Source organism: Hipposideros armiger, unplaced genomic scaffold (assembly GCF_001890085.2).
Source record: "Hipposideros armiger isolate ML-2016 unplaced genomic scaffold, ASM189008v1 scaffold_104, whole genome shotgun sequence".
In the NCBI taxonomy this organism is placed as follows: domain Eukaryota; kingdom Metazoa; phylum Chordata; class Mammalia; order Chiroptera; family Hipposideridae; genus Hipposideros; species Hipposideros armiger.
In genome coordinates this window covers 468058-490003 of record NW_017731454.1, presented here as the reverse complement: position 1 = coordinate 490003, position 21946 = coordinate 468058, and the positions used below count along the sequence as shown (strand labels likewise).

The 21946-nt window shown below is 37.6% G+C and overlaps 1 protein-coding gene across 4 annotated transcripts in view; it reads right to left on the bottom strand.

Moving 5' to 3' along the window:
* Positions 1 to 5081: 5081 nt before the first annotated feature.
* The window catches only part of EPC2 (enhancer of polycomb 2), a 113175-nt gene continuing 96310 nt past the window's right edge, over positions 5082 to 21946 (bottom strand). For 3 of the 4 annotated variants that reach the window (XM_019646552.1, XM_019646555.1, XM_019646556.1), the window contains 4 exons: positions 11205 to 11341; positions 9115 to 9274; positions 7378 to 7711; positions 5082 to 6348 (listed from right to left, as the gene is read on the bottom strand). In XM_019646552.1, coding sequence (XP_019502097.1) covers positions 6276 to 6348; positions 7378 to 7711; positions 9115 to 9274; positions 11205 to 11341 — 704 coding nt within the window. In that variant the 3' untranslated portion in view covers positions 5082 to 6275. The remainder of the gene's footprint in view (positions 6349 to 7377; positions 7712 to 9114; positions 9275 to 11204; positions 11342 to 21946) is intronic. The other variant, XM_019646553.1, reaches the window with a different exon arrangement.

Here is a 21946-nt window from a genome sequence, read left to right as displayed (position 1 = left end):
GGCAGCCCAGCTCCAGGTTGAGCTGGTGTTCAGCATCTTAGCTGCAGAGGGCAGTGTCACTGGCCCTCATATGTGGGATCCGAGCCGGGGCCCTCTGGCATCCCAAGCCAGCTCTTAACCATCGCGCCACTCGGCCGGCCCCTATAAGGCATTCTTAATAATCAGCACTAGTTCTAGTGGCCATGGAGCTTGCTTGGTGAGAGGGGTTCTCTGTATTCCCTTGGAGTTAATGGGACTGGGGAAATAATTTAATTATTTTACAGCTAAGGAAATAAATTGAGCTTTTCAGTCAAGTTGGTCCACTGTCACAACCAGTAAACAGAAATTTTAGACTAATCATTCCCAACCTTAGCTGCAATCAAACAAACACCATTGGATGAGCTTACAAACAAAAATCCAATCAACCAACCAATCATACAAAAAAAAGAACTAAAATAAAATGCTATCCTGATCTACTTTTGGAGGTTCAACCAGCCTGGGATGAGACTCACACTGCAGTACGTTTACAAACTCTTCTAGGTGCTTTTGAGGCCTCAAGTACTTACTGGATAGGACTAGAACTTGGGCTTTCTGTCCTTACCCATCTAAACCACTCTCTCCACCCACTTGTACTCTGCCCCTACAGTTCTCCCAGAGGGAATTTGAAGCCCCTGAATTACCACATTCTCCTCCCCTGCCGCAGCCCTGCTCCCCCTGGCCACATAGATGCTGAGGTCCTGCTGTTCGGTTTTCTTCCCAGTGTACTCTCTGGCTGATCTCATCCATTCCAGTTTCCACAAGGCTTTCGTGCTAATGATGGGCAGGCTTATCTCCAGCCTGGACCTGAACTGCCAAACATCCAAGACTGTGGAATTTATAATTTACAGAATAGCAGTGTTTGTACTAGAGAATACCTTAAACTGTTTCTTTATAATGGTAGTAGGAAGGAGTTAATCCAATTACATCCATGTGGCAGACACCCTGGGGTAGCCCTGTAATTCCTGTCTCCTAATATCTGTGTCTTCATTCTATGTGTGGGCAAGGCCTGTCTGTGGCTTACTTCTAACCAAATGTGGCACAAGTGAAAGGATTTTACAGATGCGATTAAGTCCTTTAATCAGTTAAATTAGTCTAAGTAGATCAGGCTGCATGGGCCTCACCTAATCAGATGAGCCCTTCAGAGGCCGACTTTCCCTGAAGCAAGGCCTCATACTGCATAAACCTTTGAAGCAGCAAATTGCTATGAATCTACAGCCCTAAGGAAGTCAAGTCTGTCTAACCTGAGGGAGTTTTAAGTGAATCCTTCCCTATTTGAGCCTCAGATGAGAACAGAGAGCAGCCACCCTGATTTCAGCCCTGTGCTAGACTCCTAACCCATATTATGTGTTGTTGTAGCAATTTCTTACTCAGCAGTAGATAACTACTATCTCATGCTAAAAGCTGAAACTCTGCATCTTGGCTTTCCCTATGTGGGTTCACTGACCAAAACCTACTGATGGCAGTGAGAAAAGCACATAAGAGTCGGGCATTGGTAAGTCAGGAGCTGTGTGCCCATGACCTTCAGTGGCCCTGGGACTGAGCAGAATAAGAACAGTGTTCTGTACACTAATGGTAAAGGTTTGCAACATTGGCAAATGGAAAACGTCATTGCTCTAAAATGTGCTACTGATCAGATCAATAGCTTGCATAGAGAAGGTGAAATAATTTTCTTTTTGTAATTGGAGGCACTCTCTTTTGTTCCAGCAGCCAAAGGTAACTGAAGAATCCTGGGCTTTCCTGAGGATAACAGGTGTCCACTATGAGACAGGGTCAATGTTCAGAGATATTTTATCATCTTCTTGACCTGCAATGTTACTTTAATCAGTCAGCCCGAGTAGGGGTCTTGTTCAAATGTACAACCATATGACAAGGGAGATTTCATGAGAATAACAAAACGTCTTTAAGTACACACAGAGCCCTTAATATTGATACGACGTAAAAGATCCTATTTCAAGTTAACTCAAGCCTAAAATTCTGTATCAAATAAATCTTCGCAGGAGAAATATGCGGCCTCGAGTCACCTCCCTCTTCCCTATGTTAAAATCTCAAGCTTTGCTGTAAGCCACAGCCAAAATGCTTAAGCCCATATGTTTGAAATAAGAAACAGTCCTCCTTCAGACAGCAGGAAAAGGAAAAGGCATGCTATTAATAGAAAGGTCTGATTTGTTACCGATCCTTTTGAATGGCGCTTGGAAGCCAACAGGTACTGATAATAGCAGAGAAGGTGATTTTTCTGGAAAGCAAGGGAAGCCTCCAGGGAAGGTGAGGGGGTGTGGATTTGATTCCTGTAGCAACAGAGCTGGCAGAGATGTTGGAGGTTATCTAATTCCTCCCATTTGTCCTATGACACAAGTTCAGAGATATGAAGATGATAAAATCACCAGCCAATTGAAGAGCACAAAAAGTATTAAAACCAGGCTCAACAACTTCTCTGATATTCTATTGCACTGTGTTGTCTTGTTTTTCCCATTGATGCCTCTTCCGAAAAATATAATTATTTTGCCCTTTCAAGACTGTGGTCATTGAAGTTGGAATTATTAGTTCTGCACAAGCTCCGCTACATTACATAATACGATTATCCATACTCTAGTCAGTCTTCATGACATTGACTAAAAAAAGCTCTAAACTAACTGTATGCTCAGTATTAGATCCCACACCATTTTCGTTCTTGGTGAGAAACCAATGACACATGGGCCACAGATACCTCCACCAAGCTTGTAGGGAGTTTCAGGAACTTGCTTATCTTACATATGGGGAAACCAAGGTCCAGAAAGGGCTGACCCACCAAGTTCCAGCCCACACCCAGTTCCCAATGCCTTGTGCTGATGGAGAGCTTTCGCACTTACCGGCCAGGTCAGAGGATAAACTGATTGGTTTGGGTTTGCTTGGTGGATGGCCAGAAGCCACAGTTGGATCTAATGCACTCAGTCTGAGAAGCAAAAAACAAATATTAATTGCCCGGTGGTGTTAAGAGTAGGGAGGTTGTTTTCTAAATGAAATTTAAAATGCTGCTATAGAGGCTGCCAATTAGTGGACAGAAATATAGTAAGTACTTCTCTGAAGAGCACTTCTTTCACATTATATCTCTAGATGGACGCAGTGGTTGAAGAGTGCTGAGTACCTAAGTTTAATTCCTGGCTTAGTTAACTTACCAGCTATGTGACACAGGACATGTTATCTAACTTCTCTTAATTTTCCTGATGTGTGAAATGGGGGAAATAATAATACTTCACACAACTGTTGTTAGGACTAAATTAAAGTCACTGAGAGAAAACTTCGCATGTTCCACGACACTAGCTTATTATTATGTTGTGGTTAATGATTAAAAACATCTCACGTTATACAGGATAAAATATTCACAATTACTTGAGATACCCTTAACCTTTTGAAATTTAACTTGCCAAGTCAGTCAAGGGACAACATATTTCAGTCAATAGTATTACGGATCAATAAAATTTGTTCGAAATACATACAGCATTGTACTTATACACAGCTGTATATGTTCGTGATAAGTTTCTTGAAATGGTAGCCCTTACTACTCTCTCTCCCCTAACCCAAACAACCTTGGTAATAAAAGACACTAAGACGAGTTGCAAACATTATATTCCTGTTTTTAAAAAAAGAGTGTGTGTGTACTTTTTAAATGTGCCCTCCAGATATTTTTATTTTTCCCTCGGTCTTTTGCAAAAGACATATATAACATATCCTGAAACATACTTATAACTAGCATTATGATAATCAATCACAGTGATGATCTTGAGTTACTAGGAAAAAAAGGGTACTCTTTTTAGGAAGGCAGAAAACTACAGATTATAAATATTTTTATCTATGCTGAACACGATACTCCAGCACATGAGAGTTACCCCTTTGTTTAAGAAAATATACAAACCTGCTACTCACCCCATCAAGAAACATATTCTCCAAGGACTCTACAGTTTACTGAACCGCAAGGACCAACATTAGTTTCCTCAGAAAACCAAGAGATAGTGGTACTGCCCAGCGGAGGGCCCATGCAAAAATAAACTATTCTTCAATTTAATAAGGTGAAACTAAGTCTGTCATGTAAGTTTTTGAAAAGCACTGGAAAATGTGTGTGCAAGGAACGGACATGCCATCCGTGAAAGTTATAACCACCCAAATAAGGAAGGCTTATTTTTCTATTTTACTTCAAAAAGAACAAATAAATTGGTCAACAGTCTTTGATAAATTCTGGATTTGCCACATCTCCAGAAACAAATGGATTAATGCTTCTGTTTTACTTAATTTATAACGTGTATCACATAAGGCAAATTCACTTCATGCTTTGCTTCCATAAAATGGGAAAAAAAGCTTTCTCTGAAAATGACACTAAAGTTGGTTTAAGTTCTTAATAGCAAGGAGATACATCCAACTATAAGCAGAATGAACACAGTCATAATACATATCAAAATTATTTCCTTTATAGCATCAGCAATGAGTAACTCCAGAGGTAGTATGGCAGAAACGAGCATGGATCCTCTATCAGGTCACAACCAATGAAGAAATGAAATTTATTTTTTTCTATGGTTTTTCCCATCAGTTGCTTTACACATTTAGGACCTGAATAAAAACCACTCTCAGCAGAAATCTTGGCCCATTAATTCAAGTGACATATCAATTTACAACTTTCAGGACTGCAGATATAAAAAATGTAAAGTATAAAATTATGTAAGTTTGAAATGGTTTTAATCATAGTCATTAAAAATATTTACATTTCCCAGTACTTACTTGACAAAACTCCCTTGCAATATAATTCTACTCTAAACTTTTATTTATAAAATGAGGCTCATTTATGAGATTTCAATGAATGTTATACTGCAAATTACTTACATTCCGTAAAATATTTCAAGAACTTTTCATATCAAAGGTAGCTTATATTGGATTATTTGAAACCCAATAGTGCTCACAGATGAGCTTCTTATAATTCTTTTCATTAATGCTTGGAAAGCACTGTGAAAATGAAAAGTGCTGTTAAGTGCTATCATCTCCCTTAAATTTTTACTTATACTGTGTGCACATTGTGAAATAAACACATATGCAGCATGTCCATGTTTTGATATGTATTTTTATTTCCCTGCAGTTTTCACTTATCAAGAACAAGTAACAGGGAAAGTTGTCTGAACTAGTGCATAAACAAACATTCTGAAACACCACTACACGTATCTAATTTACAAGAACCGTATAAAAAAAGTCACTAAAACACTACACTATGAAGGTGTCCAACGCTTACAGTCAGACTTTTTCCAACCCGTTACTTGCCTTGTAGCCACAGGAAAACTCTCCAAAATTGAAAAGACAATCTTGCCACAACCCTCCCCCCCTCCCAACACCTGGGATGGCTCGATATCTAGACTTCCAATAATTATTGCAATGATATAATGCAATACATACCTGGTAAAATATCCTTTATGTGGTGTGTTACAGTTTTAAAGCCAGTTAAAATATGCAGTCTTCAGATAAAATGTAATCCTTGAAAAATTTTCATATCTGCACAGTTTAAATGTGCTAGATGCATAATTTTTCCTAGTCCATTTTTTCTGTGTAATTATTTTTTATAAACTGGTATTATAAATAGAAATATACATTCAAAATATATGGAAAAGTGAGTTACTACATTAAATTTGCATGTATCGATCCATCCCTTTCCCCTGCACAGTAATAGAAAATACTATTTTGCCTTGAACTTCGTATTTGACAGTGAAATGCCACTAAAGTATTTACCAAAAAGTCCATCTAGTCAAATTGTGAAACAAAATGAACCAAGTGAAAACTTTACAGTTCCTTTAGAAAAAAATTACAAGAATTTCATTTCCTAGCTATGAATCTTTAACTTTTTAGACACAAAGTTGGATTTATTTTTACAAGATACAAAATGTAAACATGGCAAAATAAATAGTTAAAACAAGTGATGCAGGATCCCATTTCATGCTCATGATCCCATTAAAGAATTATTTTTTAAAATCCATTCAGTTGCAAATTCAAGTGCAAAAGCATGATGATGAATATCTACTATTCAAGTAACAGAAATAATATTGATGATACAAATAAACTATTTTACAAGGTAGTGATTTCCCCAATTTTACAAAATATACATCATATATCAATTACACATCTGATATACTGTAGTCCATTTGGGTCCATTGTTACGCTCTGTGATCCACAGAGTGTCGCCTTTTGCATTCAGCTGGAATATGAATGACTGCACACCACCAGCACAGGTCAAAGCCACATGTTTTAGGTTATGTCACTTCCATAGCTACTGTGGTCTCTGCTATTCCATTTAAACCCAATCTTTCTGGTTCATGGTTCTCTCTATAATAAGGCAAAGAGTAAAATAAATATTAACATTTTCTAGAATATGATGTTATCACTTAGTATTTACAGATATGTTTTTATGCAACTAAACATGTACTTCTCAAGAACATATACCATTTTTACAATTTCTATACAGGAATGAGAAAAGGTTTCCTTCAGCTAAGAAATCCTATTAATTATTAATTCCTTGATTATAACTATTTGCTTGAGACAGAAAGTAATTTAACATATTTCAGTATAAGCCAGTGATAAGTTACTTATGAAATATATAACACAGGACAATCCAAGTTTTTTACAATAGATGGAGCTTATGATGGTCAAAAACAATAATCATTAGGAGCATACTACTACTTAATAACTTTCCACTACAGTTTAATTTTACAGGTTTAAGGTCATGTAGTCATGAATCCATGTAAATAATTTTTTTTTGATTCATTGTTCTCATATATTAGTCTCATAGGAAGAAATATATGAAATATATTATCCCAGATTTAGTTAATCCCAGAATATTCTAAATTTTTATATATATATATATATATATATATATAAAATAATAATTAACTTTCCTTTTGTGTTTAATGTTGTGGAAAACACAAATTTTGACTTGAAAATTAAAGCTCTGATATGGAAGTTAATAATAACAACTCTAACCTTCCAGACTGTCTAAACTACCAAAAAGAAATGTAAGAGTAACTGAAGCCTCTAAAACAGACTCTGATGGACCTTTTTTTTTTTTTGGTTTGATGGTTCCCAATTTCAAGTGGGTTTTTCCTTGGGTTTTTTACAATTCTGGTTGGCATTTAAACACCCTACTAGTGACCTCAAACAAATAATCTAAGCCTTTGAGTTTTACACTAAGCAGATATTCAGGTATCTGTTGAAAAGCAAGTCAATCAACAGACATCTACTGCTTGGGCAGTTAAAAAAAAAAAAAGGTCTTTTTCCTCCCACAGGACAGCCAGCAGAAAGGGACAGAATGATGCCTGAATCAAGCGTGTACACACACACACTCACACACACACACACCTTGCTATGCTGCTGATGGCACTGCTGGGAGTAACCTTTGGCACTCTGTCCATACTGGCAGCAACTGTGGCAAGTTTTAAGGCTGTTGGCGATGGTGCTGAAGTCCGTGTGTTGATATGCACATTGACCGGAGAAACAACACTGACGTTACTGAGGTGCACTGCGTTTGTCAGGCAAGAATTGTTCATGGGAAGTGTTTGAGGACTGCTCGTGCACAATGCTGGGATTAAGTGGTTTGTAGTGGTGTGGCCAACTGTCCTCACAAGCTGTACAGCTGAAATCCCTGGGCTGGATGATAAAGCCATATTGGTGGAGTATAATGTTTTAGAGGTTCCTGAAGGAGAAACAAAAAATCATTCAATTCATGTCACGAGACATTAAACTCTTAAAAAAATAGGAGTTTAATAATACAAATAAATGCAAACATTTGTATTCTAATTAAATGCCAAATTAACTTTCCACATAACGGACTCTCCAAAGAGAGCTTCTGACCAGCAAGTACAACATACTCACCTGTTACAACCCCAAAGACAAAGACACCCTATTTCTACTGGCCTGCAATAAAAGGGCTTTGCAAAGTATTCTGCTGTCTCCATATCTGAAAACTGTGTAATAGGACAGAGAGAGGTTGAGGGCAGGTGAAAATGCGAGTTGGATTTCCATTACAATTACACATGTAAGAGCCTCAGTAAGGAGGGGCAATCGGGATCTTGAGTACATGTAACGAAGTGGCAAATCCTAAGATCTGAGCAGTAGTTAAAGGGCAATAGGAACAGCAAGTCTGTGAGGACTAGGTTAGTAAGAAGCACACAGGGTTTCAGTCAGACTGTATTTCAACAAGAGGGTGAGAGAAAGCAGGCCTATTAGTATGGAAGAGCCGGAAGGTAAACCCGATATCAAGCTTATTGACAGACCATCCCAGATTATATTTCACCTTTTTATCAATGCATGGATACTTTAATGGTGATGGTTAGCCATTAGCTTGATGCATTTCCTAAGACGTGAGGCAACCGACAGTCCATGGATAAACTGGCAGGGTGGCCAGTTACACGGGTGGGTGAGCAATGGGTGCAAGAAGGAACAGAAGGCAGGCCCTATGTGAATTCTGACAACACGCAGCTATTCCAGCACACTTATCCACAGAAATTCTGAAGACTCGTGAATAACTTCTTATACAATGTTTTCCCCTTGGATTTAAAAAACAAAAACCAGGGCCGGCCGAGTAGCGCGATGGTTAAGAACTCGCTTGGGATGCCAGAGGGCCCCGGTTCGGATCCCACATATGAGGGCCAGTGACACTGCCCTCTACAGCTAAGATGCTGAACAACAGCTCAACCTGGAGCTGGGCTGCCATGGGTCGCTGGCGACGGCGTGGGCTGCAGCCCCTGTGGCAGTGGGTTGCCATGGGCTACCGTGTGTAGCCAGCAGCCAGCGTGAGCGGCCAGCAGCTGCAATGAGCGGCCGTCCAGAAGCCAGCGACTGATCTGCCTCACCCAGGAAGAGAGCAATGATGGTGCCAACTTGGGCCAGTGAAGCAATGTCCTCCACAACTAGACTGAAGAACAAAACGACAGCAACTTGTCTGTTCTCCTTCCCCTAATTCCCCAGCACTGTTCCCATCCCCCCAATTCCCCAATTAAAAAAAAAAAATCTTTAAAAAAAACAAAAAAAAACCATACCTCAATCAGTGAGTTACAACTTGGAGCTAGTCAATAGCATACGAAAGTACAGGCTCACCTGAAGGCTGGACAACGCCGTTTATGTTGTTGTGGCCAGTGTTCTGCTCCTTGGTGGCCTCACTGCGACCTGGAACTGGCGCACTGACCACTGCAGATGCAGCAAAGTGGGCGCTGGCTGAGTCAAGGGTTTTAGACATACAGTCAGAGGTGCTTGAGCCCTAGAAAACGAACAAAATTAAACTCTGTGTTTTAGATGTGCTTCCATGAACATATTAAGAAACAGGCAAACCCAAGAGACTGTTGTCGTTTTCCTTTTAATCAGTTACAAGTGTTTAGATTAAGAGATCTAGGACTCCATAGACTATTTTTGGCATATGAAACAGGGAAGTGACTAAAAACTGGGAGCAAAAAACTATTTCTAAGAAAGAACAAGAGGATTAAAAAACCCAAACCTTCAATGCTCTATTAATTTTTCCAGTAAGTGTTAATGAATGCCTTAAAAATTACTTGGCATGAGTCGCCGGCGACGGCGTGGGCTGCAGTCCCTGTGGCAGTGGATTGCCATGGGCTACCGTGTGTGGTAGCAGCCAGCGTGAGCGGCCAGCAGCCGCAGTGAGCGGCCGTCCAGAAGCCGGCGACTGATCTGCCTCGCCAGAGAAGAGCGCAATGATGGTGCCAACTTGGGCCAGTGAAGCAACATCCTCCACAACTAGATTGAAGAACAAAACGACAGCAACTTGTCTGTTCCCCTTTCCCCAATTCCCCAGCACTGTTCCCATCCCCCCAATTCCCCAATAAAAAAATCTTTAAAAAAAAAAAAAAGTTTAAAAAAAAATTACTTGGCAATCTTGATACTATGGGCAAAACAAATGAAATCAGAGAGATGACTAAAAGTCATTTTTGTCACAATGTAAAACATATGTTTTGGCCTAAGTTTGCAGTAGAGGCTAAGAATACTTTAGGCTGGTTACCCAAGGGACTCACAAAAGCAAATAAAGGCAAGTAATGGCCATTCCTCTCGGTTCTGTGTAATACTGGTTAGGCCTTACTAACAGCCAATAGCCCCAGAATGCGGGCCAGTCCCAAACCCATCGTGATGCTATGGGGGTGCTGAGGGTCCTAGGGTCACTGAGATTTTCATGTTGCTGGGCTTGGGATCTCCAAGGTCAGTGTGCTGACCCTTCGGGGAAAGAGCTGAACTGCTACAGGCAGGTGCTGGCCTGAGAGCTCGCAAAACACAATGGAACTGAGTTGATCTCAGTTACTATTTTAGAATTACTTTTAGACTTACGGAGCAACAAAACTTAAGACCTAAAACACTAAGTTTATTTTCTTCAGATGGCTCAAATTTGAAATACACTTCTCAATTACAGTTTTGTTTTTAGTGGCTTAAACAGAAATTTATTCTCATATAGTTCTGGGGGCCAGAAGTCTAAAGAAGTCTTACAGGGCTCATATCAAGGGGTTGAAAAACAGCTTCCTTCTTCTGGCAATGACAGTTTTATAAGGTATTTTATTCTTATCCATAGTGTCTTCATTTAGCGGTGCTTATGTAAAACTTACCTCATGGCATTTTTTTCTCCAGGGAAATGTGATTCAAGGAGGCAAGGGATTATGTTGTTTACATTCATTGCACAATTCAAGAGAATTACCTTTCCACTCACGGGGGGCATCCACATTGCACTTAAACATACAGTTTAGCAAGGGATGAGGAAAGTTACATCCTTGAAAAAATTATTTTTGGGGGGAGTAGGGATGAGGGATGATGGTTCTAAGAGTATATAATTACTTTTATGAATTCTCAACAACACTTAAAAAAAAAAAAGGGTAGTTATTTTTTTCCTAAATTAAAAACACCATATTTCACTCTGGTGCTCCTCTCATAAAATATTGGGTTGTCAGAAAAGTCGTAACGTATTTTTTTCTATGTTTTTCGTTGCAAAAATGTGTCATGACTTTTCTGACAACCCAATATAAACCAGTCACTTTCAAATTATGTAAATTAACTAAGACACTTAGGTTTCATCTCTAAAGTCAAGAGCAGCAATATCAGGGTTATTGCATGTGACACGACTAAAATTGAACAAAACTACGTAATTAGGAGAGAAGGGAGAGACGTCAGCATGATGACACGACCCATTTCCTTACCTGTGCTTTTGGATGTGTCTGCTGCGAGGAATGCTGAGATTGCTGTTTCTGCTGAAGCTGAGCAAGTTGCTGCCTTTGCATTTGAACTAACTGCTGTTGATGTGTCTGGAACTGCTCTTCTGTGATACCCCCTGTTACTGATAAAAGACATTCATTTCAGAAATCAGTACGTTCTAAGTACTTTTAACAACACAAGTAGATCACAAATCTTTCAGCAAAAAGTGGCTTATGGTAATGCCATGACTTTATGCTAAAAAAGTTCCTATATATAGTTTTTACTGTATAACAACATAGTTCTAACATGAGAATTCTACCAAGTATTCGGACTTAGTATCTTTGAGATCACTCTTAATTCTCTACATTACAGAAGCTATATAATGAGAAAAACTTTGATTTACTAGTGCAAATAATAATAATGACTATGTTATAGACTTAACAGAAAGCATGACCATCTGCAAGAATGTAAATGCTTCTGACTGCTGGTTTCCATCTATGACACTGAAGCGAAAATACTTTTTCTCTTATTACCAGAGTGGAAGACAAAGGCGTGAATCTAACATAGCTATAAACCATGTTTAAGCCAATAGATTAGATGCCTAAAATAAGTCCCATCTATAAAAATATGGGCTAGAAATCAGAGAGGTATTCAGAAAATTAAAGATATAATGTATCCTCAGACGTAATCAATTATGGTGCAACCAACTATGTTAAAAGTAATTTCAAATAAAAACAAAACATCTAAAACTTTGTTTAAAAGATTATATACAAAAAAGTAATAATAGGAAACATTTTTCTCAAAGAAATATAAACAAACTTTCTTACTTAAGTAGATCACTGATAAAATGATTTACAGGACATAAAGCTATTTCCACAGAAGTCAGTACGTTATGAGAGTCAAGAAATATTAAATCACATCAGAATACATGTACTACTGAGTCATTTTGCTCTATTTTTCTTTATTGCTTTATTTCCTCTCTCCAAACTATTACACTCAGTCCACAAGTATTTACTATGTACTATGATGCACAGTGTTGCATTAAGAATTAAGAGGACTACAGGGAAAAATAAATTAAGAAGATGGTCCCTGATACAAAGTTCTACAGGGTAGTTGGTGAGAAGAGAAAAGAAAAGAAAAGACACATATACAGAAATACCAACTAATATATGAAACAGCTTTTAAATGCAATTGAGCAATCTAATCAATATAACCTAAAGGGGTTTAGATAGGAGACTACACCCTTAACCTAGCTTATTTAACTACCCCTCGAATAATTCTATTTAGTAGGATCACAATTGGGAAATTAAAAAAGGTTTTTTGATGGTAAATTATACATATAACAAGTTAAATACATAGTATAGTCTATTTACTATAAAAGGGGAGACAGACCTCAGAGATGGACAGCTTTAGATATGCCCTTATTTCTGTTCCATAATATTATCATTAAAATTTGTACTAGACAATGAGGGAAAAACAGTTCTTAGACAGCAATTTTATTTTTAGAAGATTAAAAACCTGGGGCTATGATAGTGCTCACTCTAAAATCTTAATATTACCTGTATTTTTGAAGTACACATTAGTTATCTTAATTACCAACAAAATCAAATGTCTTTCTTTGCACATGTTAAATTCACTGCAAGTGTTCTATTTTTAAATGAAAAAAAATTTTAATTCTAAATTTACAATCTTCAAAATCAAATGTAAATGTGAAGTATTCATGAATTTCCAGCTGTTTGAAAACCTTGGGAAAGAGATGAAAAATAGTTTAGATACAAAGGCAGGAAGGAAAAATTACACCCAAATAAATCTGTTTAAGTAATATGTACATAAGGTGTGTATTAATGCAAAAGAAATAGACTTGGAATCTGATGCTAACATGGTCCACTCCCTCAAATCCAGCATTATGTTTTTCCAGAGATAAGATTTAAAATGTGATAGAAAGGTGAGCACCGCAGTGGTTAGCTGTAAGTGAGGAATAAACCAAATAAAGAGAATATACTTTTAGCAACTATTTTAAAATTGAGAGAAAAATGAGAAGCTTTTCTTTTTCCAAAATCTTTTAAGTCAGACAATCACAAAATCTTACTAATTCAGAATTAAGTATGCATCTAAATTAGTAGAAAAACCAAATTGCATTTTTTACATGGAAAAACTACTTTTAGTTGGTAGTCCATGGCTAACAGTCTGTTCTACTTGCTTCTATGAATAAATGATCACTTACGTACACAAAAAGGGATGCTGATAAATTTGCCTGTTTGCGGGGATATGTCTGCTTATTGCCCTGTCTTGTTCAGACTATTAATTTGCTCAGGAACCCCAACTTCTTCTCATAGGAAACTCAAACTCCCAACCAAGGCTCAATCCAAATTATTCAAATTAATAGTCAGTGTTTCCTAACCTTTTTAAAGTTGGGCTGAATTTGATACCAGAAATCTTATCCCTGATTCCATTACTGATTGAGAATCACTGATATTAACTTAATTCAACTCCATAATATGAATATGCTTTAAAAAAAATTACATTCATATTTTTTCTCTTCCTCCTTACCTCAACCTCAGCATGATATATCCATTCTTTTCTTTACCAAAAGGTGTTTGTGCCTGAAACAAGCTGCTATTCCTCATTTAGAATTTTCTAGAGAATTGTTTAGTATTACTTCAACTCTTTAGGCAAAAATAGCAATTAGTAACCATGACACAGAAGTGGGACACATACAAAAGATCCTTTCTAACTTGCTTTCATTTTGTTAGGGTGAATGGAAAGTGGTAAGAAAAGTATAGTTTTAATGGCATAGTGCTGAATTACCATTCTCAGGTTTGATTTACTGGTAGGTGGAGGATGGTAATTTGATTGCAAGCACCTTCTCCCTACTAATTATTTTTCCTTTCAAAAATTACTGAAATACTTCCATAAGAGCTTTCTTTCTTACATTCACTTTCAGTCATCGAGACAGCATGAAAACACATCAGGAAAAGGTCACAGTTACAGTGTGAAAAAAACGGTTTAGGAATGAGATACAGGATTGGGGCCCAGCTTTGGGTGGGTGGCTGTGGCACAAAGGGGAATGGGAATGTACAGAAAAGCAGCCATATTTGTTTCTGTTGCTTAGGGCCAACCTGAGCTCTTCCTACTAGTTCCTCTTAAGGTGCTAACTTAAAAGTGAAATTCATGCTGGTCATAAATCCCCCCTACTCCACCCCTCCAAGTCCTATCGGTTTAAAAGTAACCACAAATCTGAGTTTGGTGAAGGTGGCAGTTATGTATTTCACTATTCCAGAGAGATGGGGAGTGTTGCTTTCCCTAAGTAAAAAGTTTTGCAAAACTCCCTGGGTAACACATTCTAATAGATAAGTATACATATTACAGAATTTTCCCTTTGATATATGCAAATATGTCATTCTGTACATTAGTAAAATACTTACATTTCTAAATATTTTGTGTATATAACCGCCAGTCTGTTTTTCACTAAAGCCCCTAACTTTTCGGGCTATCCTCTTTCTATCTGGCTCATTACCTATCTAGGATTTATCAGTTTGCTTTATGCCTCAGTGAATACGGGTACCTTTTCTGAGAACACTACTCACAACCCTTGGAATGTTGATTGTTTTCAAAGGTCCCAGGTGTCCCTTACTTCATCTTTCACCTTTCAGGTATGTGGTTCCTACAAGGTGGTCGGCTAGGCTGAGCGCCTATCACCTTTCCCTCCCATACTCCAATAGTGATCCATCAAAAATATACTCCAGGTATCGGCACTAGACTTGTCACTGGTGTAATTCTAAAGCTATATAGATCACTGTTTCTTAAACTTGGGCCCACAGAGATATTCTTGACTATGTGTGAAATCTTTACAAGTGTTTGTTAACTTTGTACTTTTGCTTCATTGACAAACTATGAAAAGTCTAATAGAAACACATTCTAAATCTTCTGGATGACTATCGTACAACAGAGTATAAACATGATTTTTGTGCTTCTCACTGCCTCTGTAAAACAATCTTGCAGCTTCTAACACAGCGTTTCTCAAAGTGGGCTAAGATGATATATTCTTGGGAAGCCATGACATTTTTAAACAGCCTAGACCAAGTTCACGTATTTTAATGAAGAACACTTAATGTGGTAGCAAAGCTTATCTAGGTCAAAACAAATATATTATCCAGCATTTCTTCAATCAACCAGGTAGGTCTTTACTACAAAAGTTTTAAAGAAAGTTTTATTACAAAAGCTTTATTGAAGCAATGCTGACTACATGCAACTTTTGTTTGTTTGTAAAGACAGATATGGGAGCTGTACTGGGGTTGAGATGAGAAAGGGGGATCCTATTTTAAACTTTCCAGGTCATAGTGTGAAGTCAGGTGAAAGTTCACATAAACCACTGGAACTACTCTGAGGACAAATCCTCCCATCCTTGAAAGCTGACATTACCTGTCCAGGACTATACACATCCTACAATGTAACTCTCACAGCTAAAGGCAAATTAACAAAAAAACTGCAAAACTATGGGGGTACAGAGGGTGGAAATGGGAGGAGGGGGATGGGGGACGAGGAACAAATAAGATGTGAAGATAAAGAAAACAGATTAAAGATCCATTTAAACTTCTGACACCCAAGTTAAATAGTTACAATGAAAATTTCATTACTGACTTTAGCGTCAAAATAAAATCTTTTAATTCCTGAAGTCTGAATCCATTTCTTACCTTTGGAAGCAACCCTAATTCATAAAATAAATCCTTATGAGGACCTAACCTAGCTGTTCAAACATAGTTCTACCTATCCTAAAACTTTTATGCTTGCAAACATTTTATAGCAATTTAAGAAAGAAAGGAAAGAGAAACTGGAAAAATTAAAAATCAGAAATTTATCTTAGAAAACTGTCCAAAATGTTGATGATTTTACAAATTAGTAATATTAAGGGCTGGCCGAGTGGCGCACTGATTAAGAGTTAGCTTGGGACGCCAGCTCTGAGAAGCAGGGTCACTGGTTCGGATCCCACATGAGGGCCAGTAACACTGCCCTCTACAGCTAAGATGGTGAACAACGGCTCAACCTGGAGCTGGGCTGCCGTGAGTCGCCGGCGACGGTGTAGGCTGCAGTGGAGCTGCAGTGGGCTGCCGTAAGCTACCATGAGCAGCCAGCAGCTGGCGTGAGCCACCGTGAGTGGCCAGGACGGCCGGTGAGCGACTGCCTCACCCGGGAAGAGAGCAATGATAATACCAACATGGGCCAGTGAAGCGACATCCTCCACCACTAGACTGAAGGACGAAAGGGCAGCAACTTGTCTGTTTCCCTTCCCCGACTCCCCAACACTGTTCCCCTCCCCCAATTCCCCAATAAAATCTTAAAAAAAAAAATTTTTGTTAGAAACACAAAAACACCCATGGCCTCAATAACTAGAGGATCACACTTAGGAGAGAAGGAAAACTTCAAACAAAATTCTTTACTCTATTGATAATGAAATATATATTTGAAAAATGCAATTAAAAAAACATTGATTCTAATGTACCTTAGTTACTTAAGCCTTGAATTTTTTCAAGGGAAGAAATAAATGATACTATGTTGAGAGTTGAAAAGACATAAGACAAGAAAAATTACAGAGGCCAAAAAAGACTACTTTTTTCTGATGGTAGGGGAAAGGCAAAAATATAAAAAATCATATTGTCTATGATGTTATGATTTACAAATTTTATTTTTAATGCTTTCTTTAAAAAAATTCTTTTCTGCTATAGTTGACATTCAATATTATTTTATTTTATATTAGTTTCAGGTGTACAGCATAGTGGTTAGACATTTATATAATATATGCAGTGACCCCATTAATCTAGACCTCACCTGGCACTATACATAGCTGTTGCAACTTTATTGACTATACTCTATGCTGTACTTTACATCCCTGTCACTATTTTGTAACTACCAAATTGTATTTCTTAATCCCTTCACCTTTTTCACCCAGCCACCCAACAACCTTCCCCTCTGGTTGGCAACCATCAGTTTGTTCTCTGTATCTATGAGTTTGTTTTGTTCGTTTATTTTGCTATTTAGATGCCACATATAAGTGAGATCATATGGTATTTGTCTTTCTCTGACTTATTTCACTGAGCATAATACCCTCTAGGTCCACTCATGTTGTCACAAATAGTATGATTGATTACATTCTCTTTTGATGGCTGAGTAGTATTCCATTGCATATACGTACCACATTTTCTTTATCCAATCGTTTATTAACAGGTTATTTTTATTAATGGGTAGCTCCCATATCTTGGCTGTTGTAAATAGTGCTATGAATATGGGGGTGCATATATCTTTTTGAATCAGTGTTTTGGATTTCTATGGATACCAGAAGTGGGATTGCTGGGTCATAAAGTAGTTCTATGTTTAATTTTTGAGGAACCCCCAAACTGTTTTCCATACTGGCTGCATCAATTTGCAATTCTACCAACAGTTTTCCAGGGTTCCCTTTTCGCTGCACGCTCACCAACATTTGTTGTTTGTTGATTAATTGATGATGACAATACTGACAGGTGTGAGATGGTATCTCATTGTGGTTTTAATTTATATTTATTTCTCTAATGATTAGTGACACGGATATCTTTTCATGTCTATTGGCCATCTATATGTTCTCTTTGGAGAAATGTCTATTCAGGTCCTTTGCCCATTTTTTAACTGGATTTACTTTGTGTGTTGAGTTGTATGAGTTCTTTATAAATCTTGGTTATTAACCTTTTATCAGATGTATCATTGGTGAATATCTTCTTCCACTCAGTAGGTTGTCTTTTTGTTTTGTTGGTGGTTTCCTTCGCTGTGCAAAACTTTTTTGGTCTGATGTAGTCACATTTGTTTTTCTTTTGTTTCCCTTGTCCGAGGAGATAAATCAGAAAAACTATTACTAAAAGCAATGTCAAAGAATTTACTGCCTATGATTTCTTCTATGAGTTTTATGGTTTTCAGACTTACATTTAAATCTTTAATCCATTTTGAGTTTATTCTTGTATATGACATAAAAAGGTGGTCCAGTTTCATTGTTTTGCATGTATCTGTCCAGTTTTCCCAACAGTATTTACTAAATAGTTTTTATCCCACTGTACATTCTTGCCTCCTTTGTCATCGATTAAATGACTATAAAGGCGTGGATTTATTTCTGGGCTTTATTCTGTTCCATTGATCTATGTGTCTGGTTTTAATGTCAGTACCATGCTGTTTTGATTACTATAGCCTTGTAGTATAGTTTGATATCAGACAGTATGATACCTCCAATATTGTTATTCTTTTTCAAGATTGCTGTGGCTATTCAGGGTCTTCTGTGGTTCCATATAAATTTAGGTTTATTTGTTCTAGTTCTGTGAAAAATGTTATTGGTATTTTGATAGGTAATTGCATAGAATCTACAGATTGCTTTGGGTAGCATGGACGTTTTTAAAAATGTTAATTCTACCTACTACTCATGAGCATGGTATATGCTTCCACTTATTTGTATTTTCTTCAATTTCTTTCTTCAGCATCTTACAGTTTTTTGAGTATGGGTCTTTTACCTCCTTGGTTCAATTTACTCCTAGGTATTTTAACTTTTTTGATGCAATTGTAAGGGATTTTCTTAATTTCTGACAGTTCAGTTCATTATTGGTGTATAAAAATTAACTGATTTGTGAATATCAATTTTGTATCCTGCTATTTTACTCAATTCATTTATCAGTTCTAGTAGTTTTTCAGTGGAATCTATAGGGTTCTCTATATATTGTAGTATAATGTCATCTGCAAATAATGAGTTTTACTCCTTCCTTTCCAATTTGGATGTTTTTGGGTTTTTTTTAAGATTTTTATTGGGGTATTGGGGGATGGGAACAGCGCTGGGGAATTGGGGGAAGGGAAAAAGACAAGTTGCTGTCCTTTTTGTTCTTCAGTCTAGTTGTGGAGGACGTTGCTTCACTGGCCCAAGTTGGCACTATCATTGCACTCTTCCCGGGCGAGACAGATCAGTCGTCGGCTTCTGGAGGGCCGCTCAATGCGGCTGCTGGCCACTCGCGCTAGCTGCTGGCTACACACATTAGCCCAGCTCCAGGTTGAGCTGTTGTTCAGCATCTTAGCTGTAGAGGGCAGTGTCACTGGCCCTCATATGTGGGATCCGAACCGGGGCCCTCTGGTGTCCCAAGCTAACTCTTAACCAACGTGCCACTCGGCCGGCCCGTGGCTTTTATATTTTTCTTGTCTGATTGCTGTGGCTAGATTTCCAATACTATGTTGAACAAAAGTGGTGAAAGTGGGTACCCTTATATTGTTTCTATCTTAATGAGGATGCTCTCTTTCCCCATTGAGTATGCTGCTGGTTGTGGGTTTGTTGTTTAGAGCTTATTATGTTGAGGTATGTTCCCTATATCCCCACTTTGCTGAGAGTTTTTATCATAAATGGATGTTGGATTTTGTCAAACACTTTTTCTGTGTCTATTGATATGATCATATGATTTTTATCTTTCATTTTGTTTATGTTAATTGGTTTGCATATAGTGAACCAACCTTGCATCCCAGGAATAAATTCCACTCAATCATGGTGTATGATCTTTTTAATGTATTGCTGAATTTGGTCTGCTAATATTTTGTTGAGGATTTTTGCATCTATGTTCATCAGGAATATTGGCCTATAATGTTCTTCTTTCATAATGTCTTTGTCTGATTTTGGAATTAGGATAATGGTGGCCTCATAAAATTAGCTTGGGAGCTTTCCCTCCTCTTGAATTTTTTGGAATATATTGAGAAGGACAGGTGTTAATTCTTTGAATGTTTGGTAAAATTCACCTATGAAGCCATCTGGTCCAGGACTTTAGTTCGTTGAAAAGTTATTTGATTACTGATTTGATTTCGTTAGTAGTAATTTGTCGGTTCAGATTTTCTGTTTCTTCTTGATTCAATCTTGGCAGATTACATGCTTCTAGGAATTTATCCATGTATTCCAGATTGTCCAATTTGTTGGCATATAATTGTTCATAATATTTCCTTATAATCCTTTGCATTTATGTGGTGTCAGTTGCCACTTCTCCTCTTTCATTTCTGGTTTTATTTATTTGAGTCCTCTCTCTTTTTTTCTTGATGAGTCTGATGAAAAGTTTATCACTTTTGTTTACCTTTCCAAACAACATGCCCTTGGTTTTAACAATCTTTTGTATTGTTTCTTAAGATTTGATTTCATTTACTTGCTCTGATCTTTATTATTTCCTTCCTTTTGCTCACTTTGGGCTTTGTTTGCTGTTCTTTCTCATGTTCCTTTAAGTGTAAGGTTAGACTGCTTATTTGAGTTTTCTTTCTTCAGATAGGTCTGTATTGCTATGAATTCCCTCTTAGGACTGCATTTGCTGTGTTTCATAGATTTTGGGTAGTTGTGTTTTCATTTTTCTTTGTCTTAAGGTATCTTTTGATTTCCTCCTTGATCTCATTGATGACCCACTCGCTATTTAGTAGCATGTTATTTAGCCTCCATGTGTTTGTGTGCTTTTCAGTTTTTTCTTGTAATTGATTTCTAGATTCAAACCATTGTGGTCAGAGAAAACACTTGATATGATTTCAATCTTCTTAAATTTGAGACCTGTTTTGTGTCCTAACATGTGGGCTCTCTTGGAAAATGTTCCAAGTATACTTGAAAAAAATGTATATTCTGCTTTGGGGTGAAATGCTCTAAAAATATAATTTCATCTGGTCTAGTGTGTCATTTAAGGCTAGTTTCCTTGTTGATTTTCTTTCTGGAAGATCTGTCCATTGATGTTAATGGCTGTTAAAGTCCTCTACTATGGTTGTATTACTGTCAAGCTCTCCCTTTATGTCAGTCAGTATTGGCTTTATATATTTAGATGCACCTATGTTGGGTATATAAATGTTTACAAGGGTCATATCTTCTTGTTGGATTGATCCCTTTATCTTATGTAATGTCCCTCTTTGTCTCTTACTATAGCCCTTGTTTTAAAGTCTATTTTGTCTAAGTATTGCTATCCCAGGGTTGTTGTTTTTTTCCATTTCTATTTGCACGAAATATCTTTTTCCATCCCTTTACGTTCAGTCTGTGTGTGTCTTTTGATCTGAAGTGAGTCTCTTGTAGAGAGCATATGTATGGGTCTTATTTTTTTACTCCATTCAGCTATACTATGTCTTTTGATTGGAGCATTTCATCCATTTAAAGTGATTGCTCATAGATACAAAGTTACTGCCATTTTATTATTCATATATATGTGCTCTCCCCACCCAACCCATATTCATCTAAAGAAGTTCCTTTAAGATTTCTCATAATACTGGTTTGGTGGTAATGAACTCTTTTAACTTTTTCTTATCTAGGAAACTCCTTCTCTGTCCTTCAATTCTAAATGATAGCTTGGCTGGTTAGAGTAGTCTTGGTTGTAGGTCCCTACTTTTCATCACATTGAATTTTTTGTGGCAATCTCTTCTGGCCTGAAAAGTTTCTGTTGAGAAATCAGCTGAGAATCTTATGGGAAGCTCCCTTGTAAATAACTAGTTGTCTCTCTATATATGTCTTTGACTCCTCCCAAGTAACCATCCCTCCACCAGAGCTCAGGGTAGGTGGGTGCCTGCGAGCAAGTGAGTCTGTACCAGGGTGTGGTGGGGGAAAAGAGGGTGTCCGGATTTCCAGCGACCTTCTGTCTCCTTGAGACAGGTGGATGAAATCCTCGCTGATTTTCACTGCCATATGTAGTTGGTACTCCGTTTCCCCACACCAGTACTTCAGGCTGCGGAGCCCATTGTGGGGCTGGGGTCTCTC